This window comes from Erythrolamprus reginae, chromosome 6 (genome assembly GCF_031021105.1).
Source record: "Erythrolamprus reginae isolate rEryReg1 chromosome 6, rEryReg1.hap1, whole genome shotgun sequence".
Taxonomy (NCBI): domain Eukaryota; kingdom Metazoa; phylum Chordata; class Lepidosauria; order Squamata; family Dipsadidae; genus Erythrolamprus; species Erythrolamprus reginae.
The window spans coordinates 83,531,062-83,558,280 of NC_091955.1; the positions used below are offsets into that span (position 1 = coordinate 83,531,062).

The following is a 27,219-nucleotide window of genomic DNA, read 5'->3' on the forward strand; positions in this document are numbered from 1 at the left end:
CCTTGCCTGGATCCAGCTGTATTTAACTATCATCCTGTCTCAACATTATTTTGGCCAGCTCAACATCATTTCTGTGGTAGCCCAAGCATCCTGCCAGTAAAAACAGACTCCTGTTCTCATCACACGGCCCTTCTAAGCTCTGTTTTCACTGGCAGAGAGTTGCAGGAGGCCGTGTGTTCTGTCTGGGTCCCCCCAGACGCCAACACCAACCAAAAAGAGTATCCAGACACACTGGTAAAAAGCAAAGGCAGTTTATATAATTCAAAGCAAACACAGGTAACAAAAACTGTTCTTACAGACAGGAACACTATGAAGCTTCACAGAGGTTTCACGAAGGCCAGGCAATAAAACAGGATTCTTGCTGGCAAAAACAACGCTGGAGATAATAAAACCCATGCCTCCCCCAAGTCTTCCAGACTTCTAGGCCACAAGCCAAGATCAGAGATGCCGAGAATCGAAGCAAGGTCACAGGACTCCCAATTGATAACTCTCCACAAGACTGTAAGGGCGGGCCTGCCTTTTCAACCCTGCTGAGGAGAACCACACCCAAACCCAGCTATTGCCAATTCAGGGATGGAAATACCTTTCTAATTGGCCCCGTCTTTGAGCTGCTTGTCGCTGCCTCAAGTCTATTATAGCCTGTGCGTCTTCATCCAATGAATCCAGGCTACTAGCTGGGGAGAGCCCCCCCGGGGGTCTCAGGCTGCTCTCCCTCCTACTCTTCCTGACGTTCCTCTCCCCCGTCTGCCTGGTCCTCCACCTCCTGTTCACTGTCCTCCTCCTCTGGGCATGGATCTGGCAGAGATCCAGCCGGTCCCTGAGGAGCCTCAGGCTGAATCACAACACCGTGACAGCCAAAAATGGAGCTCAGGCAGTGGTGGTTGCTACTGGTTCACTCAGGATTGGGTGAACTGGTAGCGGCAGTGGCAGGAGGCTCTGCCTGCCCATCTGGATGTCTCTGCGCATGTGTAGAAGCTTCTGCACATGTGCAGAAGCACCGCACTGGCGCTTACAATAGCGAACTGGTAGCGAAAGAATTTGAAACTCACGAATGAGTTTGGGACCCCATTTCGCTGACAGAAGCACCACGGGCCGGTCCGCTGTTTCCAGGATGGCTCTGCGGGCCAGATCTAAGTACCTCATTGGCCAGATCTGATCTCTGGGTCTTGAGTTTGTTTGTTTTATCTATCTATCTATCTATCTATCTATCTATCTATCTATCTATCTATCTATCTATCTATCTATCTATCTATCTATTGTTAGAGTTGAAAGGGACCATGAAGGCCATCGAGTTCAACCCCCTGCCCAAGCAGGAACCCTATAGTACACCAGTCAAGTGGCAGTTCAATCTTCTCTTAAAAATGTCCAGAGTGTTGGAGTTCACAACGTCCGCTGGTAGGTTGTTCCATTGGTTGATCGCTCTGACCGTCAGGAAGTTCCTCCTTATCTCCATGTTGAATCTCTCCTTGGTCAGCTTCCAGCCGTTGTTCCTCGCCCGGCCCTCTGGTGCCCTGAAGAATAAAGTGATCCCCTCCTCTCTGTGACATCCCCTCGTATACATGTAGACTGCTATCATGTCTGCTCTGGCCCTCCTTTTCTCTAGGCTATCCATGCCCAGTTCCCTCAGTCTCTCTTTGTAAGTCTTGGTTTCCAATCCCTTAATCATCTTGGTTGCTCTTTTTTGCACCTTCTCCAGAGTTTCAATGTCTCTTTTGAAGTGTGGTGACCAGAACTGAATACAGTAATCCAGGTGTAGTCGGACCAGGGCGTAGTAGAGTGGTATTAAGTCTTCCCTGGTCTTGGAGTATATTCCCCTGTTGATGCAGCTTAGGATTGTGTTGGCTTTTTTAGCTGCTGCTGCACATTGTTGGCTCATGTTTAGTTGATTGTCCACCAAGACAATCAACTAAAGTCTGATACCTTTGCTTTAGAACGCCCTGTTGGCTGAATTTGAGAAATCAAGAGTAATTCTGAAGACTCGTAGATTACTCGTAGTAATTCTGAAGACTCGTAGATTACTCGTAGTAATTCTGAAGACTTGCAACACTTTGATTTACACCAAAGTATTGCAAAATTTCCATGCTGGGAATTGCAGTCTTATTTTAAGTGGACAATACCCCCGTAGGGGAAATTGTATATGTCTTAGCACTGCTGGCCACTGCTTTGAATATTTTCTTATTCATATCCTATTATAATAAAATTCTAGAACAACAATACTATATAAAGTTAAGAATATGCTTAATCTAAAAACTTCAAACACTCAACGGTTAACATACTAATTAAATTCTGAAACATAATTTCTTCAGATGCAAACATTCATACTTACATGAAGAAATCGGTGATCATCCATTTTGCTGCTGCCAATAAGGCATAAATTGGCTGTTGAAAAAAGAACGACTAAGTCTCAAATGAAAAAAAAAGCATCTCACATAGTGCACAATTTCAATTTTTCGTTCCCTGAATAACTTAAATGGCTCTGCAGGAATTATACGAAATGCATCCTAAATCAGTTGTCTTTTCTACCAGTGATAAATCAAGACATTTAAGAAAAATATATAAAATATTTTGAAAAATGAAGTTTTTCCAGTTGAAAAGGCTTAAATGATTATGTATATAGGAAACAAAGCCAGTTATTTGTGAAGCTAGACAACCAATATGTCCCCTACACAGCTGTTTTGGATCATGCAGTACTGAAAACATTGTTTATTTTAATAAAACCCAAAGTATTGGGATTGCAGGAGGGTAGGGTTGTAGTTTGGGTAATAAAACTACCTTTTTTCTTTTCACAGTAGGAATAATAACATGTATTGATGATGGGTTATATTAATATGACATTAATATTGGCTTTGTCTTCTTATGAATACTTCTGAGCTATCTTTGCAATAAATCTAAGTCTTCCTTATTTTGACCAGACAAATGAAGACAAAGAAAAACTCAGGTTGTATAATTGACAATATAGTGTAAAATGCAAGGTCTGTTCTGTACTGTACAATGAAAGCTCTTTGCATTTACACATATATGCAATTCAACCTTAAAGACAAAGATGCAACCATCTTAAGAGACTTGAGATCCATTTGAATAAAAATAAAGGTCTGTTTATAAGAACAATATCATTCTAGTATAGGCCCTTCATTGTTGACATAACATAAATGTTTTTTTCCTTCTGTTCAATTCTGTCCAATTCTTGGAAACGGCTGAATACTTTCTTGCCGTTTTCATAGCAAGATTTTTCAGAAGTAGTTTGCTCCTGTCTGCTTCCTAGGGTTGAAAGAAAGTGACTGGCTGGACATGTCTACCAGACATCAACACCCTTGAAAATGTCCAAAGATATTTCACCAGAAGAGCCCTTCACTCCTCCACTCGAAACAGAATATCCTACGAAAATAGACTAACAATCCTGGGCCTAGAAAGCCTCGAACTACGGAGCCTAAATAACGATTTGAGCATTGCCCACAATATCATATGCTGTAACGTCCTACCGGTCAATGACTACTTCAGCTTCAACTGCAACAACACAAGAGCACGCAACAGATTCAAACTTAATACGAACCGCTCCAAACTAGACTGTAAAAAATATGATTTCAACAATCGAGTTATTGAAGCGTGGAACTCATTGCCGGACTCAATTGTGTCAACCCCTAACCCCCAACATTTCTCCCTTAGACTCTCCACGATTGACCTCTCCAGGTTCCTAAGAGGCCAGTAAGGGGCGTACATAAGTGCACTGGTGTGTCTTTCCTCCCCTGTCCAATTGTCTTTCCTTTCTCTCACTTATCATATATATATTCTCTTTCTTTCATATATCCTCTCCTCTAAGTTCACTTTACCCTTATATATATTACTACATGTCTATTTTTCTTCCTGTGTATTTGTGTATTGGACAAATGAATAAATAAATAAAATAAATAAATAAAGTTTCAAACTTGATGCCTTAGCCACTACCAGTGTTCCCTCTAATTTTTTTGGGGGGTGGGCGGAAAAGTATAGTGTCTGAGCGGCAGTCCCTTCGGGACTGGGCGGCACAGAATAAATAAATAAATAAATAAATAAATAAATAAACAAACAAACAAAAAACCCACCCCGTTTTACCTCAGAATTTCAAAATAAAATACTGTACTGTGTGTCTATAACAGTGAGCTCATAATAGGGCAACTCTATCAATATGAAAATGCCACTTAAATAGTTGAGCTAGTTTCAAACTAGATTTTGATTTTCTTTCTCTCTTCCTTACTCCCATTCTTTTTCTTTCTCTTTTCCTTCCTCTCTTTTTTCTATCTGTTTCTCTCTCTTCCTCTCTTCCTCTCTCTCTCCTTCCCTCTCACTCTTTCCCTCTCGGCTTCTGGGCAGGTTTGGAAAACTCTGAGTTGATGATGATTTTTAAGTGAGCGATTGCTCACTGCTCAGCTTAGAGGGAACTATGGCCACTACATCGAATTATGTCATTACAAATTGGTTAAACTCAGCCAAATAGAATAATTCAATTCAACCATAATAGAAAAACCTATGGTTACTAGGTAAAGGAACCTATTAATGAAATTTCTTGGAGCTAACAATATTTTCCTGGATTATCTGTATAGAATGGAGCTGGTAGGTTCAAGGGCAGTGGTTCTCAACTTGGAGGTCGGGACCCCTTTGGGGGTTGAACGACCGTTTCACAGGGGTTGCCTAAGACCAGGAAAAAGACAAATTTCCCATGGTGTTAGGAACTAAATCTTTTATTCTGGCACCTTGGAACATATTTTTACAATCCGACCAATCAGGCATTTACAGTGGGGGTGTCCCTCTGACCTTCCTGCCAATCAGCTTAAAGCTCTGTTGGGAGAATTGGTGCTAGACTTATGGTTGGTGGCAGCGAAGGGCTACCAACATTTTTACTACCACACTGTGGGTGTGGCTTATGCAGGACGCCCTGCATTTTCTTTAACATCTTTCAGTGCAAATTGGGTGCTCTGGGGTGGAGCTCCATTTTTGCTACCCCACTGTGTCCCCCCCCCCAATCTGGGCAGTAACCCACTCCTGGTTGGGGATCACTACAACATGAGGAACTGTATTAAGGGTTCGCGGCATTAGAAAGGTTGAGAACCACCGTTTAAGGGTTTGCTACTCATATAGTGCTGTAGAATAGTCCAATCTAATTACTGTAATTTGAGCCATATATGGTTTATTTGCTAAAGAACTAAATGCACAAATAAAGAAAGAACCGAAAGAATGAGAAGTTCACCGTTCGTTTTCCCAACCTAGAATGAATTTGCTTGGTAACATCCATCTTCTCTAAATTAATATATATGCACTGTCACTTGTCCAGAACAAATAACTCATGGGAGAGATCACAGAATCAAGGCTGGAGTACTCAGATAATTCATCTTAAAAGTGTCCTCTCCCCCCCTACCCCAAAAGCTTATTCCTCCTGCATGAATCTTGTTTGCTCAGGTTTTAACTACATCCAATTGACAAGTACAACTCAGGAAATGAACAAATGAATGGAGTGATTTACATCCCTCCTTCCAGAGTATATTTTCCTCTCTAAAAGAGGCTGATAATTTGGATGTGTCTTATACTCTGAATGTAGGGTTTTTTCCCCCCAGCCATAACTAGCTGCTAACAATCTTCCCAGCTCTTACCTTGCAAGCTCTTTCATTGTTACTCTCTGCAAAGAATGTTTTTCTAAGTCTTTGCAGGGTTTTTCCCATTGCTCTACTTGCTCCGACTGTTACTTTCCAGGTGATAATCCAGGGTCCCATCTCTTACTGGCTTGTAAGCTCTTTCATTGTTACTCTCTCTGAATGAAGTTTTTTTAAGCCCTTAACCAGGGGATAAAATAATGTGCTGAAGTTGACCAGACTAAGAACGCTAGCCAGATGAATACTGCCTGTCCTGCCTGTCGGCAACTACTTCCAGCTTCAACCACAACAACACAAGAGCACACAACAGATTTAAACTTAATATTAACCGCTCCAAACTTGACTGTAAAAAATATGACTTCAGTAACCGAGCTGTCGAAGCGTGGAACTCATTACCGGACTCCGTAGTGTCATCCCCAAACCCCCAACACTTTACCCTTAGATTATCTACGGTTGACCTATCCAGATTCCTAAGAGGTCAGTAAGCGGCGAGTACAAGTGCACTAGAGTGCCTTCCGTCCCCTGTCCTATTGCTCTCCTATATCTCCTGTACCTTCCTTCTATTCCTATATCTCATATACCTTTCTTCTATTCCTATATCTCCTATACTTTTCTTCTATTCCTATATCTCTTCTTCTATTCTTTCATTGATATGTTCTATTACTATATCTTCTTTTCTATTCTTTCATAGATATATTTTACTATGAGTATCTCCTCTATAACCTTCATCATGTATTTTACTATGTGTGTGTGTGTGTGTGTGTGTGTGTGTGTGTGTGTGTGTGTATATATATATATATATATATATATATATATATATATATATATATATATTTGTTTTCGTATATACACCCACTAAAACTCTCATTGTGTATTGGACAAAATAAATAAATAAAATAAATAAATGAATACCCGGTAAGCAGATTTCCCCGCCTATTTTTCCTCCCCTAAAAGATGCACTTTAAAAATAAAGTGCGTCTTATACTCCAAAAATATGGTATTCTATTTTTGTTGTTGTTGTTGTTCTGGGAGAACAAAAGCAACAAATCTCATCAGAAAGAAAAGCATTACTGAGCTTTTTTGCATCATTTTGTTCTATGCTCCAAGCCTGCCTGTGGCTTCTTGATGATGGTTTTATGACGTGGAGATACTTACACTGAGAAGAGGACGGGCACTACTGTGATGGTGATGGGGCACTTTGCACATGGCTTGGTAATCAAACATCTTCACCCTGCAGAAACACAAAAGTGGCCATGAGCTGTGGTGTGTAGAACAGCGTTTCTCAACTTTGGAGAGTTTAAGTTGGGTGGGTTTCAAATCCCAGAATTCTCTAGCAAGGCCGATGGGGATTCTATGGAGCAGAATTTCCACTTTATTCTAAAAGCCATCACTTTACCCACCGCAATGCTGCTGGATTTAGCAATGGCATTTCAAAGTGTTTTTTCCAAAGTTCTGAGCTTCAGGATCCTTTTGAGTGGAAATGGCAGAAATTAATCAAGACACATACCCTGCAATTGCATTACAGTCCTATAGGGGGCAAACTGGAGATGGGCTCCTATGGGTACGGTCAGGTACGCAGAAACGGTAGAACAATTTTTATTTTTTTTTATTTTTTTCCCTTCTGGGCTCTGGGTATGTTTTTTCTATCGCAGTAAATGAGGTTGAATGTGTATAATTTTATAAGAGCTCTGCGTGTGTTTGTGTGTACATACACATACAGATTATAAAGTAGATAATGTATATTTTGTGTGCCTGTGTGTAATATGTATGTACACATATGGCATATATACCCAGAATTAAATAGTATATTTTGGATGTTCAGTAATGTTCTGCCGGCGTGTCTCAACCGCCCGTAATTACAGGGTAATTAGTCCAGGAAGACACACACCACACGATAAAAGGAAAACCCAAAAGTTTTTATAAACAGAAAAACAGAAACAGCTCCCTTTTTAAATGTCAAAGGGATTTTCTGGTACACGCAAGGCACAGGTTAAATGCAATCCAATTGCTCACTCAATAACTGGGAAATTGAGTCCAATTCTAAAGTCCAGAGAGTCCACACACACAATCCTGAATAGCAAAAACCATGATCTTGACGAAACAATGAATCAGATAAACTGCCATGAGGCTAAAACACCAGGCTGCACTTTTATCTGTAGCACTAATTACAGCAGCCCCACCCAACCACAGGTGGCCTCATTTTCTCTTGTAATAATCCTTCAGTTGTTGTCTCCTATGCATCACTCTACGCATGCATGGATGTGTCATTAATTCTTGTTCAGAATCCAAGGATGATACAGATGACTGATCTCCTCCTGGGCTGTCTGCCAAACTCCCCTCTTTCCTGTCACTCACGCTTCCTTGGTCAGAGGAGACTTCGTCAGCAGATTCTACTGGGAGCAAAACAGGCCTGCGGCATGTGGATGTCTCTCCCACATCCACCTCCACATTCCTTGGGGCAGGGGCTGGGCCAGAGCTAACCACAACAAATTATAGTAAATAGATAGGGAAGTTGTATCTCTTTGAGGCAAGGAGAGGCCAGGCACCCTAACCCTAACCCTTGACGTGAGTGACATGAAGTTGGCCACCTTTAAGCCAGTCACATGACCTTTAAGCCACCCCAGGTCACATGATCATCAAGCCATTCCTACCTGATCACATGACCAGAAAGCCACATCCACAAAATAAGCCACACCCACAGCGTTGTAGTAAAATTCTTTGTAGCACTTCACTGGGGCAAACATTCTTCTGTCTTGCATATGACTTTAGCTTAATTCATACTCTAAGCAAACACCTACAGTACATTTATGCCACCAGCTGGATATCGCAAAGCAAGATTTAATGCTATATAATGTGCTATCTCCTAATTCCAAGAAGAGATGTCTTACTACATTTGCAACGTGTTCTTGCAATGTGAAAAATACGATATATTATTTACCAAAATAACCACAGATACTATGTTATTCACTCCAAGCTTCCTGAAAGTCATTTCTGGCAAAGAATTTCATGGATCCCACTTTTCCTACCCAGAGCTAGCAACTGTGTTCTTTTCTTTGACCGGACTCAAATTGTACGCAATGTTATGCAATTCTACTCAACATTATGCAAGATAGGTCTGGCTGTGCTCCTTGTATCCTTTTTGGTTATATGTACCTGGCGTGGACCCTTGGCACACTAGTCTGTAGTGCCATATAATTTGTTTTCATCTGTTCAGTTGGACTGAGTGTGTAATGATTGTGTAGCAGATACGTTTTATAACAATGTATTTTAAATTAGTTTTTTAAAGTTTTTAAATTAGATTTCTATTTCTATTGTATTGTTGTTATGTTGTGAGCCGCCCTGAGTCTTCAGAGAGGGGCGGCATACAAATCTAATAAATAATAATAATAATAATAATAGTAATAATAATAATTATAATAATAATTATAATAATAATAATAATAATAATTATTATTATTATTATTATTATTATTATTATTACTACTACATAGAAACATAGAAGATTGACAGCAGAAAAAGACCTCCTGGTCCATCTAGTCTGCCCTTATACTATTTCCTGTATTTTATCTTAGGATGATTATGTGTTTATCCCTGGCATGTTTAAATTCAGTTACTGTGGATTTACCAACCACGTCTGCTGAAGTTTGTTCCAAGCATCTGCTACTCTTTCAGTAAAATAATATTTTCTCATGTTGCTTCTGATCTTTCCCCCAACTAACCTCAGATTGTGCCCCCTTGTTCTTGGGTTCACTTTCCTATTAAAAACACTTCCCTCCTGAACCTTATTTAACCCTTGAACATATTTAAATGTTTCGATCATGTCCCCCCTTTTCCTTCTGTCCTCCAGACTGTACAGATTGAGTCCATGAAGTCTTTCCTGATAAGTTTTATGCTTAAGACCTTCCACCATTTTTGTAGCCCGTCTTTGGACCAGTTCAATTTTATCAATGTCCTTTTGTAGGTGAGGTCTCCAGAACTGAACCCAGTATTCCAAATGTGGTCTCATCAGTTCTATACAGCGGGATCACAATCTCCCTCTTCCTGCTTTCTTTATTTTTAGTCTTTAATATTATTGGGAATTAGGGACTTTCAGAGCATAAGAAGAGCAGTTTAGGTCCCAAGTCAAAGTTCTGGTTGGGAATTCCCATCTTAACATCAATTCTCATTTAGAAAACTAGTAGCTACACTGAGGGAACCTATGGCTTGTATACACACACACACACACACACGCACACACACACACACACACACACATGCACACACACTTCTCTCACGGGCCAGTAGCAGCTATGGTGGCTCCGGGACACCTTCAAAGTTATGGAAGAATCCTAGCAGGTGTTTAAGAGCTTCCAGTTCTGAGATGCCAAATTCCAGACAACAACTAGAGGGCAGCAGAGAGTTCCTGCTTGGAACTCTCTTCTGATGACAACCTTACCCTAGCCATCATGCCATTGGGTTCCTCTATGGACATATCCTGATCCTACACAATTAGTCTTGAAAGATTTTGAGTCTAGCTAACTCTCTTGTGTCCATGGGTCTTTAAGCAACTCCATCCTTGTTTTGATTATATTTAAGCAAAATAGGTGAAAGGAGGTGAGTATAAGGAAGAGGTGACGACACTTACTTTTTGAACATTCCCATATTGGCGAGCTGAGTTGTAACAGAACCATCTACTTCTCCCAAGAATTTTCCAATCTGCAACCACAAAAAGGTCTGTTATAAAAACAGTGTTTCTGGAGAGTTTTTAAATTATAGGTTTTGTTTTGCAGGGTATGCTTAAGCAGGGGAGTTTAATATTCACCCATAATACAACAGCAACACAATAGAGCTAAATAACAGTAATAATAAAACAAAAATTGATTGCTACCCTTGGTGTGAATGGGCTTTTTTTTAAAAAAAAAAAGCATCGTAGCATGTTGCAAACAAGTCTGTTGATTTGTTTATACAGTAGTTCACTATACGTTGTGAACCTGAAAAAGAATTAATTCAGTAACCAGGTTTATAGATGTTGTGTGAATGTTGCCACAGGCTGCAGGGCTGAAGTACTTTCTGATTATAATGTAACCAGAAGAGCCCTTCACTCCTCCACTCGAAACAGAATATCCTACGAAAATAGACTAACAATCCTGGACGGCGCTTAAAACACGATTTGAGTATTGCCCACAAGATCATATGCTGCAACGTCCTACCGGTCAATGACTACTTCAGCTTCAACTGCAACAACACAAGAGCACGCAACAGATTCAAACTTAATACGAACCGCTCCAAACTTGACTGTAAAAAATATGATTTCAACAATCGAGTTATCGAAGCGTGGAACTCATTGCTGGACTCAATTGTGTCAACCCCTAACCCCCAACATTTCTCCCTTAGACTCTCCACGATTGACCTCTCCAGGTTCCTAAGAGGCCAGTAAGGGGCGTACATAAGTGCACTGGTGTGTCTTTCGTCCCCTGCCCAATTGTCTTTCCTTTCTCTCACTTATCATATATATTTTCTTTCTTTCATATATCCTCTCCTCTAAGTTCATTTTTACCCGTATATATATTACTACATGTCTATTTTTCTTCCTATGTATTTCTGTATTGGACAAATGAATGAATGAATAAATAAATAAAATAAATAAAATCCTGTAAGGTCATAATGTTCAACTAGGTACTTAAGTTGTTTGGGGGGGGGGAAGTGAAAGCACAGTAAGACACATTAAACTGGGGGAAAAAAAACCAAACTAAAGTCCATGCTTGATTTAGCTTTGAACTCAATATCTCATCAGGCTGAGTAAACGCATAACAAACGCACACCAAATTTGCTAAACCTGTTAGAGTTAACTCCTGCCCATCCTCCTTTTTGTGGTTGACTTGGCTCTTTTAAGCAAATCCAGTTCATTGGTTAATGTACCCAGAAAAGGAGTCAAACTGTACAATTTGCTGGTTGGAGCATGCTGTATAGACACAGTATGAGGCTTCAGATTATTGCTTTAGAATTAGACAAGCCATTATGTGTTGCTCTCAACGTGCAGGATAATCATAATGGCCTACTTTGTAAGGATGAAGGAGAGAATAAATGCAAAAGGTTTGAACACTTGATGTATTATTCAAATAGTGTTGCCTCCACTGAGATGGAAGGTATCAAGGCAATTAAGCTATTTTGCTCAAATCTCCTTGTAGTTTAAGGTCACTTTAGCCCAAGGAAGTTTTTGATGGGATAGGAAGCACGTGCTCCCTTCTTCAACACCACCGATAACACAAGTACTCTCCAAAAAGAACTTGACGCTGTTTCTGAGTGGTCTAACACATGGCAACTCCAAATCTCAACTAGCAAATGCTCTGTCCTACACATTGGGAAGAAGAATCTGAACTTCAAATACGAACTGAATAATCAAATTATCACAGATAATCCCCACTCGGTTAAAGACCTTGGTATACTAATAACAAAAGATTTAAGTGCCAAAGCCCACTGCAACAATATAGTCAAGAAGGCTTCAAGAGTTGTAAACCTAATCCTACGTAGCTTCTGCTCTGGCAATCTCACACTACTTACCAGAGCTTACAAAACTTTTGCCAGACCCATCCTCGAATACAGCTCATCTGTTTGGAACCCATATCGCATCTCAGACATTAACACCCTTGAAAATGTCCAAAGATACTTCACCAGAAGAGCCCTTCACTCCTCCACTCGAAATAGAATACCCTACGAGATTAGACTTTCAATCCTAGGCCTAGAAAGTTTAGAACTAAGACGCCTTAAACAAGATCTAAGTATTGCCCACAAGATCATATGCTGCAACGTCCTGCCTGTCGGCGACTACTTCAGCTTCAACCACAACAACACAAGAGCACACAACAGATTTAAACTTAATATTAACCGCTCCAAACTTGACTGTAAAAAATATGACTTCAGTAACCGAGTTGTCGAAGCGTGGAACTCATTACTGGACTCCGTAGTGTCATCCCCAAACCCCCAACACTTTACCCTTAGATTATCTATGGTTGACCTATCCAGATTCCTAAGAGGTCAGTAAGGGGCGAGTACAAGTGCACTAGAGTGCCTTCTGTCCCCTGTCCTATTGCTCCCCTATATCTCCTATACCTTTCTTCTATTCCTATATCTCTTCTTCTATTCTTTCATTGATATGTTCTATTACTATACCTTCTTTTCTATTATTTCTTAGATATATTTTACTATGATTATCTCCTCTATAACCTTCATCATGTATTTTACTATGTGTATATAGATATATACCCACTAAAACCCTCATTGTGTATTGGACAAAATAAATACATAAATAAAAAATAAAATAAATTAATGTTCTTGTGTTTTACAGTTCTAATCCTAGAAAGGCACTGCAAACTTCTTCCTTTCCTTTTTTAAAATTTTTATTAGAAAAAGTAAATTCATGTACAAATATAGATAACAAGCAAAATTATACACAGAACTTTAAAAACTAGAGAGATAACCTTGCTCTCTTTTTCCTTACATATTATCCCTTATACATTTCTACATTGCTTGCAGGTTTTCATATCGGTATCATACATGCTACATTCTTCCTTTTCTTATCGTTTTCTTCACCCAGATCTTTCCGTTGCTGCAGCAATATTGTGCCTGAATCACGTTTCAATATTATTATAGTGCATCAGTATGTGGAGAAGATCTCTGACACCTATCAAAACATTTTGGTTACTCAAGATACATTTAGCCTGACTTGGCTTTGTCAAAGTCAGAGTTGACAGGTTCCTTTAAAGTCTTCAGTACTTATTCGCATGGCATCTAAACATAATTTGAAGAGCAGGAACTTTTGGCCTAGCGGTTAGGAAGTTGAGCTTGTTGATCAAAAGGTTGGCGGTTCAACACTCAAGCACCACATGATGGGGGAGCTCCCATTGCTGCCCCTGCCAGCTTAGCAGTTTGAAACTATGCAAATGCGAGTAGATAAATAGGTACCACTTTGGTGGAAAGGCAACTGCATTCCATGTGCCTCGGCGCATAGTATTATTATTATGAATCAGATCAAGAGCTACTCATTCATTCCTTCTTACCTGTTTGGAGATTTTGGAAACAAGTATGAATCCATTGTTGTCAATAAGGTAGCAACTCAGTTTCTGCAGGAAGATAAAGACAGATTCTTCAGAAAAAGGTTAAAGTTTGGGGAGAAGTTTTAAGTCAAGAATAGACCCCCCAAGAGCAGCATTTCCATGTCCTGCAAAAATAATCCCTTGGAGGCATCCCTATGGGAAATACCAGGCAGGGGTGAAACAAGCCATGGGGGGACCAGAATAAAAATAGGTGGGATTAAGCCAGAGGTGGGTTCCTGGTTCTAATTGGTTCGCCTGAACCAGTAGCAAACCACTGGTGATGTCACGATGACATAATAGAATCGGATAGATCGGTGCTAGTCCGTGGAGGCTGCTATCTTTAAAAAAAATATTTTTTGAAGTTTTTTTTCTTCTGCACATGCATAGAGTTTCCGGCACTGTGCATGGATCACCATCTTGTTTTCAGCTTAAAAAAAAATCTTATTCTTTGCCACTGCGCATGTGTGCATTTGTGAAGCGCATGCATGGACCCACAAGGGTGCCCTCGTGGCGTGAGAGGAAGCGAACCGGCAGCGAGGTAAGTTAGAACCCACCCCTGGATTAAGCACTGTTTTTAATGGCACCCCTTTTAACTTTCTCTCTCTTGAAAACTGCATAAAAGTAGACAAGGGGGTTAACAATCTCATCTTTTAAATGAGGTCTTGGAAATCATATAAGGGAAGGGAAAAGAAGGGAAGAGAAAGAAAGGAAAGGAAAAGAAAGGAAAGGAGGAAGGGAAGGAGAAAAGGTGAGTTTTAGCCATTTTGGGGTTTACCCTATCCATGCTGCTTTTCGCCACTCACTCCTTGAATCCACCATAAGCCATACTAGAAGGAATGCATACTAGGAGGCGTGCATAAGTGCACCAGTGTGCCTCCCGTCCCCTGTCCAATTGTCTCTCCTTATCTCATTTATCTTTTCTTCCTTTCAAATTTGTTCACCTATACTTTTATATCTTTTCTTCTATTCGTTTCTTTAGTTATATTACTACATATCTATTCTCTTCAATGTGTATTATGTATTGGACTGACTAACTAACTAACTAACTAGCTAGCTAACTAACTAACTAACTAACTAACTAACTAACTAACTAACTAACTAACTAACTAACTAACTAACTAACTAACTAACTGTTCTGTTTGGGTCACTCCGGAAGCTATAACCAACCCAAAAAGATAATCCAGACACACCGGTAAAATTCAAATACAGTTTTATAATGTTCAAGGAAAACGAAGCTAACAGAAAATGTCCTTACAAAGCAGGAAAACACTGGAACTCCAAATATATACATTGTCCATGCATCAATATAGGATTCTTGCTGTCAAGACGAGGCTGTAGATAACAGACATACACCTCCCACGGTTCTTCAAGACTGCTGGACCACAAGCCAGGAACAGAGACGCCGAGAAACAATGCAGGTCACAGGAACTCCAAACTGATAACACTCCACATGGCTTCAATAGCTTGCCTGCCTTATAAACCCTTCCCTGCTAATGAGGACCACACCCAAGCCCTGGTGTTCCTTATTCAATGCTGATAATATTTCCTCAATTGATCCTTCCTTTGATCTAAATGTCTCTGTCGCATGTCAATGACAGCTTGTGCCTCGTCACCTAATGACTTCAAGCTACTGGCATGGGAGAGCCCCTCCCCGGGGCTCCCATGCTGTTCTTCCTTGTCACATTCCTGACTGGACCCTCCCCCGTCCGACTGCTCAGCCCCCTCCTCTTCGCTGTCAGCCTCCTCCGGGCATGGAGCCAGCAGAGACGCAGCTGGCCTTTGATCTGCCTCAGGCTGAACCACAAAACTAACTAACTAACTAACTAACTAACTAACTAACTAACTAACTAACTAACTAACTAACTAACTAACTAACTGTTCTGTCTGGGTGCCCCCAGACTTCAACACCAACTGGAAAAAGCAGCCAGACATGCTGGTAAAAGCAAAAGCACTTTATAGTTTGAAAAATAAACACAGAGAAAAACCTGTTCTTCCCAACAGGCAGGCTATGAGACTTCACAGCAGAGTCTTGATGGCCAGACAATACAGCAGACTTCTTGCTGGCACACCCACCACTGTAGAGAATAAGACCCACACTTTTCCCCCCAAGGTTTCAGTATTCAAAGTCACAAACCAGAATTCCAAGATGCCAAAGATCACAGCCAGGTCCCAGGACTCCCAAAGATAATACTCCACAAGCCAGGAAGGGTGGGTCTGCCTTTTCAGCCTTTCCAGAGAGCACCACACCCAAACCCAGCTGTTGCCTCTTTAGTGCTGAAAGTACCTGGCTAATTGTCCCCTTTGTTGTGTTGCTCTTCTCTGCCAGAGATCTATGATTGCTTGTGCATTTTCATCTAAGGAATCCAGGCTGCTTGCTGGGGAGAGCTCCCCCTCGGGGGACTCTGGCTGTCCTCCCTCTCCCTCAGCCTGAGATTCCTCCTCCCCGTCTGCCTGAACCTCCTGTTCCTCATCCTCCCCCTCTGAGCAGGAAGCCGGCAGAGGATCAGCCGTTCCCTGAGGGGCCTCAGACGGAATCACAACACTAACTAACTAAATATACTGAAAATAAAAGGTTCTGCACCCTTTACCTTTTTATGTCAATGAGGCAGACCTTTGAAAAACTATTTATTTTCACTTGCTTATCAGATTTCTACTTACCTTCCTCTGGAGTGATTCTAAGCAATCTACATTAAAACAATAGCGTATATACCCCAATGAAAAAAATGCTGATAAGTGCAACCATTTTGCATAGCAAAAACCACAGCTGTCTCTAACATTGGTCTCTGTAGGCCTTTTGAAATGTCCTGGCTTCTTGTGTCTTTGGAACCCTCTGAAAATAAAGGAGAACTTTATTTTGGGAGAAAATGGAGATCTCCCTCAGAGAATCCTCACTTTCATGATTTCTCCTGTTTCAACTCACAATCATTTGGGGTTTTTAGCCTGCTATCCGCCACCATATCTGATCTGATTTTCAGGTAAAGCAGTGACGGCAATGCTCTATAAATAACCATCTTTTGTTATCTGATGTGTCATTTGTAAAAACATCATAAGAAAGACAAGCAGTAGGTGAATGGTGATGCTGGGCCTCCTCTTATGCTGGATTCAGGCTGTTCTATATAGCTTGAAAGTAAATTTGGCCCTGAACAACCGAATTACAGATCCTACGTAGCTTCTGCTCTGGTAATCTCACACTACTAACTAGAGCATACAAAACTTTCACCAGACCAATCCTTGAATACAGCTCATCTGTCTGGAACCCACACTGCATTTCGGACATAAACACTCTAGAAAATATCCAGAGACTCTTCCACTTGCAACAATATACCCTACACAACTAGACTTACAATCCTAGGCTTAGAAAGCTTAGAACTACATTGCCTTAGACACGATCTAAGCACAGCCCATAAAATCATCTGCTACAACATCCTTCCTGTCAATGACTACTTCAGCTTCAACCACAACAATATACGAGCACACAACAGATACAAACTTAAAACTAAACAGCTCTAAACACGATTGCTGAAAATATGACCTTAGCAACCGAGTAGTTAATGCATGGAACTCACTACCGGACTCTGTAGTTTCATCACCTAATCCCCAAAACTATCTTTCTTTCTTTCTTTCTTTCTTTCTTTCTTTCTTTCTTTCTTTCCTTTCCTTTCCTTTCCTTTCCTTTCTTATTTTTTTATTTATTTGTTTGTTTGTTTGATTGATTGATTGATTTTTATGCCGCCCTTCTCCTTAGACTCAGGGCGGCTTACAACATGTTAGCAATAGCACTTTTAAACAGAGCCAGTCTATTGCCTCCACAATCCAGGTCCTAATTTTACCCACCTCGGAAGGATGGAAGGCTGAGTCAACCTTCAGCTGGAGATGAGATTTGAACCACTGACCTTCAGATCTACAGTCAGCTTCAGTGGCCTGCAGTACAGCACTCTACCTGCTGCGCCATACCCTTAGACTATCCACTATTGACCTCTCCTGATTCCTAAGAGATCAGTAAGGGGCGTGCATAAGTGCACCAGAGTGCCTTCCGTCCCTTGTCCTAATGTTTCTCTCTTACTAGTATCATGTATATAAACATTGTTATATCTTTGTATACCACCAATGCATATTGACAAAATAAATAAAATAAAACAAATAAATGAGCAAAACCAAACTCTGAGCAACTTACATCATCAAGGCAGCTCATTGGACACATGCCTTCCACATTGCTACACTGTAAAAGAAGAGAAAGAGTTTAAATAATTTCTTATTTTAAGATGCATTTTTCCTGAGCTGAACTTATGCCTGGATTTATTGAATATTTCCGTCTAATTCTTGTACTACTCCTATTATTTGGGTAGATTAAAAAGAATTTCCTATCGTGGTGTTCCTCTGACTGGGTCCATCTGGATTATTTTAACCACTAGCAATAACAATAAATATCAGCAATACTGACCACGGATCTGGTAAGTATTTAAATATTTGTTTATTTGGGGATACAAGTAATATGCAAAATATGTATCTGTATAGGTTGGACTCAATCTGTATAGTCTGGAGGACAGAAGGAAAAGGGGGGACATGATCGAAACATTTAAATATATTAAAGGGTTAAATAAGGTCCAGGAGGGAAGTGTTTTTAATAGGAAAGTGAACACAAGAACAAGGGGACACAATCTGAAGTTAGTTGGGGGAAAGATCAAAAGCAACATGAGAAAATATTATTTTACTGAAAGAGTAGTAGATCCTTGGAACAAACTTCCAGCAGATGTGGTAGATAAATCCACAGTAACTGAATTTAAACATGCCTGGGATAAACATATATCCATCCTAAGATAAAATACAGAAAATAGTATAAGGGCAGACTAGATGGACCATGAGGTCTTTTTCTGCCGTCAGACTTCTATGTTTCTATGTTTCTATATTTAGGGTTGCAATTGACATATTGATGCTTTTACTTATAAAAACATTTCTCTCATGGGATAATTCTGTAATAAAAATAGCTGGCAAATCTTTGAGCAAATCTGGGCTTTTCATAATATTGTATTTACCTGATAAGAAAATAAGGTTTCTACTGGAAACTATAATCTGTGAATGAGATCATCCTAGACTGGCTAAAAACAATGTTGAAAACAAGTAAAGGGATACTACAAATACCACATATCCCTACTGAAAAGCTCTGAAGACTTGGGATTACAGGTAGTCCTTGATTTACAACTACTACTTGATTTACAACCAGTAGTTTAGCAACTATTCAAAGTTATGACGACACTGAGAAAAATAGCAATAGCACTTAGACTTATATACCCGTTCCATAGTTCTTTTACAGATCTTTCTAGGTACCATATTTTTCAGAGAAACCATGGCAAAAGAGGTCATAAAACGAAGTGTGACTCGCAGAACTACCAGCTTGCTATGCAAAGGAAATTTTGATCCCAATTGTGGTTGTAAGTACCTATAAGGGAGACCTTGCCTACAAAAAGATATTGATAAAATTGAATGGGTCCAAAGACAGGCCACAAAAATGGTGGAAGGTCTCAAGCATAAAACCTATCAGGAAAGACTTAATGAACTCAATCTGTATAGTCTGGAGGACGGAAGGAAAGGGAACATGATCGAAACATTTAAATAGGTTAAAGGGTTAAATAAGGTTCATGAAGAAAGTGTTTTTAATAGGAAAGTGAACCCAAGAATAAGGGGGCACAATCTGAAGTTAGTTGGGGGAAGGATCAGAAGCAACGTGAGAAAATATTATTTTACTGAAAGAGTAGTAGATGCTTGGAACAAACTTCCAACAGTCGTGGTTGTTAAATCCACAGTAACTGAATTTAAATATGTCTGGGATAAACATACGTATACCTAAGAAAAAATACAGGAAATAGTATAAAGGCAGACTAGATGGGACCATGAGGTCTTTTTCTGCCGTCAATCTTCTATGCTTGTATGTTTCTATACTGTACTTACGAGGAGTTACTTACCTGGAGAATTTTATTTTTTTTTTGCAATATTTCTCCTTTCCTTCCTTTTTTCTCTCCTCAATTAACTTTACCTTTTTCTACATCTCCACCCAGTTCTGTCCCCCCCCCCTACTTTCTCTTTCGTTCCATTACAGCTACAGATTCATCTCACCCTATTTTTATCCTATTTCGGTGCCTGTGTTTAGCTGTTCAAACAGGGTGCCCTGGATATAAGTGCTCAAGCTGACATAGCAACACTTGCTAATATCAAGTCCTTAAAGTGATTGGCCCAGAATAAAAAAGACTTCCCACCTAGAAAAATACCCAACAGAGGGCCTAACACAAGGCCAGAGAGCAGCCTTAACCAGAGAAACGTTTGAGCTGGAATCTATGATAAAATGAGGATTCCACCAAGCACCCTATTTAGAGAAAAAAATACCTGTAAGGTATTCCACATACAGGAGACACTACATATATTCTCTGTGATTGACAGCTATGTGCCTTAGACCGGATACAGCATTCAGAATCACTAATCGACAGGACAGCTGATAGAAATCCAACCAATAGGTTTTCTTCAATTCATTTAAATCAGGGGTCTCCAACCTTGGCAACTTTAAGACCTGTGCACTTCAACTCCCAGAATTCCTCAGCCAGCTGGCTAAGGAATTCTGGGAACTGAAGTCCACAAGTCTTAAAGCTGCATAAGTTGGAGACCCCTGATTTAAAGTACAAATATATGGACAGCTAAAAAGGCAGCCAAGTTTACAGTTAGCCATTCAACAAAGAATTTCCTACCAAGATCAAATTGGAGTCAATAGCCAGTGATGGGCTGCCAAAGTTTTACTGCCACACTATGGGTGTGGCTTATTTTGTGGGTGTGGCTGAAAGGTCATGTGACTGGGTGGGAGTGGCTTATCGACCAAGATAAGTTTTCAAATATAGGTGCCTGGACTCTTTTTCAGTTGATTAAGTCACATTAGTTGAAGAGCCACAAAAAGGACAAATGATAGACAGCATTATTTGTTGAGGAGCCCAGTAATGTTTTAAGGTTTTGTACTGAACCCACAAGGTTCAGTATGATAACAGATTAGGCAAGTAGCTCAATTTTCTTTAATTGCTATAAAAGTTCAGTTCTAGATAATGATTAAAACGATTAAAGCATTTATGGGTAGAAACATACAATTTAATTATTTCCTATTTTAAAAGTAATTAAGGATCATACTAAGGTACTAGAGAAGGAAGAACAATAAAAAACTATTAAGTATTCAATAAATTGTGCATAAAAGTACCATCCCCACTGTGTGTCCCCCACGGGGCAGCAGCCCATTACTGTCAATAGCTAAGGAGATGAATTTAGAATATTTTACTGAACACAAATACGTTGCATTGATTTTTCTCAGTTTTACTGTACAGATCGGAGATGATTGCTTGATTAATTAGCAGAAGACAACTACTTGCCTATGGTTGCATGATCACATCCAGGGAGTGACTACAAGCAGAGTTTAATTTCAAGGAGACATCACTTACTTCGTGTTTTATAATAATTAATAACAGCACGATCACAGAATTCCAGAATTAGAAGGGACTATAAGAATAATGTAATCCCAAAACACTGCAGTAGGTAGGAAAGCCAATTAAACCATCCATGAGAGCTGGATATCAAGACTCTTAAAACCTCCAGAGATGGAAAACCTTCAACCTCCACATATTAATGATGATGATGATGATGAGTGTGGTGGTAATGGTGGTGATGATTCACTGAAGGCAAGTAATATCAAAGGGGATGAAAATATATATTGTTTAAAAAGCTACTACAAGTATTTGGCAATCTTTCTAAAATCAGGGGCACTATAAGAGGCTTAAGGGAGGTGTGGGGAGAAGTTATAATCCCATTTATTGTTATTACTATTATTATTATTATTATTATTATTATTATTATTATGTCAATACAACACAGCAAAAGAGATCACTATGCTGGATTTCGTATTTCATCACCAGTCGGGCGCTTCCCAAGCACCTAGGACTGCGTGATGTAGCGGCGACTTATGTTTGCCGATCCCAGTAAGCGGCCTTTTGCAATTGACAGATGGAGATTTTGTCAATTCCGATGGTTTTCAAATGTCCGCTGAGATCCTTTGGCACTGCGCCCAGCATGCTAAGTACCACTGGGACCATTTTCACTGGTTTATGCCAGAGTCGCTGCAGCTCGATTTTTAGATCTTCGTATTTCACTAATTTCTCTAGCTGCTTCTCCTCAATTCTGCTGTCTCCTGGGATTTCGATGTCGATGATCCATACTTTCTTTTTCTCCACAATCAGGATGTCTGGTGTGTTATGCTTCAGAATTCGGTCAGTCTGAAGTCTTAAGTCCCACAGTATTATTATTATTATTATTATTATTATATTATATTATTATTATTATTATTATTATTATTAATTAGACTTGTATGCCACCCTTCTCTGAAGACTCGGGGTGGCTCACAGGATAAATACAAAACAATATGTATACAAATCTAATTTGTTAAAACTATCAGCTAAAATCCCACTACATTAAAAAGCAGTTAATTAACTCAGTTACATCCACACATAACATTTAATGGTCGGGGGGGGGGGGGCATAATCTAGCTGCCCCATGCCTTGCGACATAAGTGGGTCTTAAGGCTCTTGCAAAAGGTGAGGAGGCTGGGGGCAATGCAAATCTCTGGAGGGAGCTGATTCCAGAGGGCGGGCTACCACAGAGAGAGGCTCTTCCCTTGGGCCTTGCCAGACGTCGTTGTCTGGCCGATGGGACCTAGAGAAGGCCAACTCTGTGGGACACTGGGGATTCATGCAGCAGAAGGCGATCCTGTAAATAATCTGATCCGATGCCACGTAGGGATTTATACAATGAAGTGGCTTTTAAAAGAGAGGTTTCCTCCATTCAATTTAGAGTCATCTCTGGGAGAGATAATGTAAAATGAATTTGTTTGATGCAAACATTTGCTTGTTTGTGTGGTTAAACCAAGCCATAAAGCTGGCCATAAAACCTTCTAATTGCTTCCATATTATGAAATGCATCAAGAAACTATGAGGACCAGAATTGAGATGTAGATGCAAATCAGCTTTTAGAGCGAAGATCCCATCCCTCTGATTAACAAACAAGAATGCAAATATTTCCTAAAGGCAAACGCTGATTATGACAATCATATCCTCGCAGCCTGTTTACCAATTCAGTATTCGTCTGCGAAATAATTAAAATGTGTGGTTGGCTGCAGAAAATTCAATAAATATTCCTTGTTGGATATCCACTGTATTACTTGTACAAATTAGTCTGCCCTTCATATAAAGTATAGTTTTCCTTAATATATTTAGGATTAGTTGTGTCTACCTTTACAATAGCGCATCAAAGTCTACCAGGACATGTAAAATCTGGAAAGCAAGCACTTGGCTTTCGGAAGCTGTGGCGAGGGGGCCCTTCGCATGGGTTCGCCTTGTGTGCCAGTTGTGGCCCTACCTGGACAGGGAGTCACTTCTCACAGTCACTCATGCCCTTATCACCTCGAGGTTCGATTACTGCAATGCTCTCTACGTGGGGCTGCCTTTGAAGACTGTTCGGAGACTACAAATTGTGCAAAATGCAGCCGCACGAGCTATAGTGGGACTACCACATGTCAACATCACTCCGTGAGCTGCACTGGTTGCCAATTGATCTCTGGTCCCAATTCAAAGTGCTGGTTATGACCTACAAAGCCCTACATGGCTTAGGACCAGAATATCTTCGGGACTGTCTTCTGCCTCATGTATCCCAGCAGCCGGTTAGGTCCCATAAAGTCGGCCTTTTCCAGGTCCTGTCAGCCAGACAATGTCGACTGGCGGGGCCTAGGAGAAGAGCCTTCTCTGTGTTGGCCCCAGCCCCCTAGATTCTGGAATGAACTCCCTCCGGAGATACGTACCGCCCCCTCCCTCCTGGTCTTTCATAAAGTTTTAAAAACCTACCTCTGTCGGCGAGCATGGGGGCCGTGAGTGATGAGACTGTCTCCGGCTGATATGAGACATGACTGGACTGGATGAATGGGTGTGATTGTACGTGGGGTCTTTTAAAAATGTTTTTTTAGTAATTTCCCATAATTTTTTTATAGTTATTTAGATTTTTTTATATATTGTTCTATAAAGTGTTTTACGTTGCCCTGAGTTTTCGGAGAAGGGTGGCATAGAAATCTAACTAACAAATAAATAAAATAAAATAAAATAATAAAATAAAATAAAATAAAATAAAATAAAATAATAAAATAAAATAAAATAAAATAAAATAAAATAAAATAAAATAAAATAAAATAATATTTATATATATATTATTAATATATAATAATATATAATAATATATATTGTTCTATAAAGTGTTGTACGTCGCCCCGAGTTTTCGGAGAAGGGTGGCATAGAAATCTAACAAACAAATAAACAAAAATAAAATAAAATAAAATAAAATAAAATAAAATAAAATAAAATAAAATAAAATAAATAAAATAAAATAAAATAAAATAAAATAAAATAATATATATATATATATATATATATATATATATTATTAATATATAATAAGATATAATAAGATATATTGTTCTATAAAGTGTTGTATGTCGCCCCGAGTTTTCGGAGAAGGGTGGCATAGAAATCTAACAAACAAACAAACAAAAATAAAATAAAATAAAATAAAAAAATAAAATATATAAAATAAAATAAAAAATAAAATAAAATAAAATAAAATAATAAAATAAAATAAAATAATAAAATAAAATAAAATAAAATAAAATAAAATAATAAAATAAAATAAAAAAATAAAATAAAATAAAATAAAATCAGTGATGCTCAAATACTCTGTGTTCTATAGGTATAAAGATTTTTAATATGTTTGGCAGCTTCTGGGGGAGGATCTGTTGCAGACTAAACATCCCTGAAGGAGAGGAGGTGGCATTGTGATGGAGACCTCTAGCCAGATGGCATATTCAGGCAGGCGTTGTCTTTCCAGACAAGGAGAGAAAATAATCAATTCAAACACAGGTTTTTGTGTGGTCAGCTCAGGAGTGGAGTGGCTGGGAGCCGAGGGATTTCAACTGGGTTCACAGCCACGATGTAGGCTCCTTGGACGGAGGGTTCTCCAAAGCCTCCCTTTCTTATCCACTTTCAGATGTAATCGATTTACAGCTAAAGAGATTTTTTTCCCCTGAGCGGCAGGATAAAGGTAATCCACTTAGTGAGTCAATATTCTTGGTGGATTAAAAAAAAAGAAAAGGATTTTAAAGATTTAAAAACTTTTAACAAAAAAACTTAACAAGAAATAGATGTACAAGATGTACCTGTAAGAAAGTTTACAACTGATAAAGGAGACGGAGGTGTGTGTGTGTGAAACTGCTTTTAAATTAATTGGAATTAAAATAGACAAGTAAACCAGACCTCCTTTGGAATGGTTTTAATTGCTATTAAGAGTGCAGAAAATTGGCAAATTTTATTTAAAAAAAGGATAAAAATAATATGTGCTAAACTGTGCTGCTGACACTACAACGTGCCATTTGGATAAAAGTATTAGAAGTGGTTTTCAACCTTTCTAACGCCGTGACCCCTTAATACAGTTCCTCATGTTGTGGTGACCCCCAACCATAAGTCTAGCGCCAATTCACCTAACAGAGCTTTAAACTGATTGGCAGAAGGCCAGAGGGAAACACCCCCCCCCCCACTGTAAAGGCCTGACTGGTTGGATTGTAAAAATATATTCCAAGGCGCCAGAATAAAAGCATTAGTTCCTAACACCATGTGAAATTTGTCTTTTCCCATAGTCTGCCGCACGAATCCCAGCGACCGATTAGGTCCCACAGAGTGGGCCTTCTCCGGGTCCCGTCAACTAAACAATGTCGTTTGGCGGGACCCAGGGGAAGAGCCTTCTCTGTGGTGGCCCCGGCCCTCTGGAACCAACTCCCCCAAGAGATCAGAATTGCCCCCACCCTCCTCGCCTTTCGTAAGCTCTATAAAACCCACCTCTACCATCAGGCATGGGGGAACTGAGATATTCTTTCCCATTGGGCCTCTACAGTTTATGCATGGTATGTCAGTATGTATGTCTGGTTTTTATAATCAGGGTTTTTAGTTGTTTTATTATTGGATTGCTACATATTGTTTTTATCACTGTTGTTAGCCGCCCCGAGTCTACGGAGAGGGGCGGCATACAAATCCAATAAATAAGTAAGTAAGTAAGTAAGTAAGTAAGTAAGTAAGTAAGTAAGTAAAGTAAGTAAGTAAGTAAGTAAGTAAGTAAGTAAGTAAGTAAGTAAGTAAGTAAGTAAGTAAGTAAGTAAGTAAGGAAGGAAGGAAGGAAGGACGGAAGGAAGGAAGGAAGGAAGGAAGGAAGTCTTAGGCGACCCCTGTGAAACGGTTGTTTGACCCCCAAACGGGTCCTGACCACCAGATTGAGAACCACCGTATTAAGGTGAGGTGGGTAATTCTCCTAAGTGGCCGCATAAGAAACTGGGGTTGTTGTAGTGGGTGGCTAGCATCACCCCTTCCATGCCCTCCCTACTACCCAACAATTACTGTCACCCCATCACTGCTGTCAGGACAAGAACAGCCCAAAGGCTCGATGTGGTCCACAAATAGTAAAAGGCCCTGGTCTATATTAAGGGCACAAGAAAATAATAGAGAAAAAAGGGGGGAAATCTTTCCTTTTACTCCTTTACTTTGGTAACCACCAAAAAAGTGGAAAAAATAGCAAAGGGAAGACCAGCAAAGAGGAATTACACCAGATTTACTCCAAAAAAATGTTTGGCAAATTGGGCAATAAGTTACCTGAACTAAACCACTGCATAATAAATTGATAGCTTTTTTTTTTTTAATGATTCAAAAACTTTGTAAAGATGAAAGATAAGATCCTGAGAAGAATGAAAGCTCTGTAAAATAGTATCTGGACATGTAAAATGAATTAATGACAAAGTGGAAATTTTGGGGGGTTATGGACAGAGAGATGGAAAGAGTCTACGGAGAGGGGCGGCATACAAATCTAATAAATAACTAAATAACTAAATAACTAACTAACTAACTAACTAACTAACTAACTAACTAACTAACTAACTAAATAAATAAATAAATAAATAAATAAATAAATAAATATGTATTAGATCAGTGTTTCCCAACCTTGGTAACTTGAAGATATTTGGACTTCAACTCCCAGAATTCCCCAGCCAGCGAAAAATAAGAAGAACTTTCAGACTTGCATCAGTCTTCCCAGGTAGATCAGACAGAAAACCCGGCCAGATGAGATAATCCTATTTTATTGTAAGCCTACATTAACAAAATCTTGCAAGTCTGAAAATACGAGCCTCCGGCGGTCTCTTTTTCTAGCCTGTAAAGTTAGGAAGGACCTTAACTGAGTTTCTTTCTCTGCTTGTTAAGCAGTTCGCCTTTTTTCTGATGATTTCCTAGGCAGCATCTCTCCCTCATCCCAGTAATTCAAATATGCCATTGTAGCTTCATATTTAAATTGTTCAATACATAACTATCCCACATTTGCAAAGATCGTTATACAAAACTGAGTTCAGTTGCCTGAGTTTTAGATTTGTTAAG

The 27,219-nt window shown here is 39.5% G+C and overlaps 1 protein-coding gene across 1 annotated transcript in view; it reads right to left on the reverse strand.

The window, feature by feature from the left end:
• CACNA2D4 (calcium voltage-gated channel auxiliary subunit alpha2delta 4) overlaps positions 1-27,219 on the reverse strand; it is a 208,277-nt gene that overhangs the window by 9,676 nt on the left and 171,382 nt on the right. The window contains 5 exon segments of the mRNA XM_070754863.1: positions 2,327-2,379; positions 6,777-6,852; positions 10,246-10,316; positions 13,658-13,720; positions 17,868-17,912. Coding sequence (XP_070610964.1) covers positions 2,327-2,379; positions 6,777-6,852; positions 10,246-10,316; positions 13,658-13,720; positions 17,868-17,912 — 308 coding nt within the window.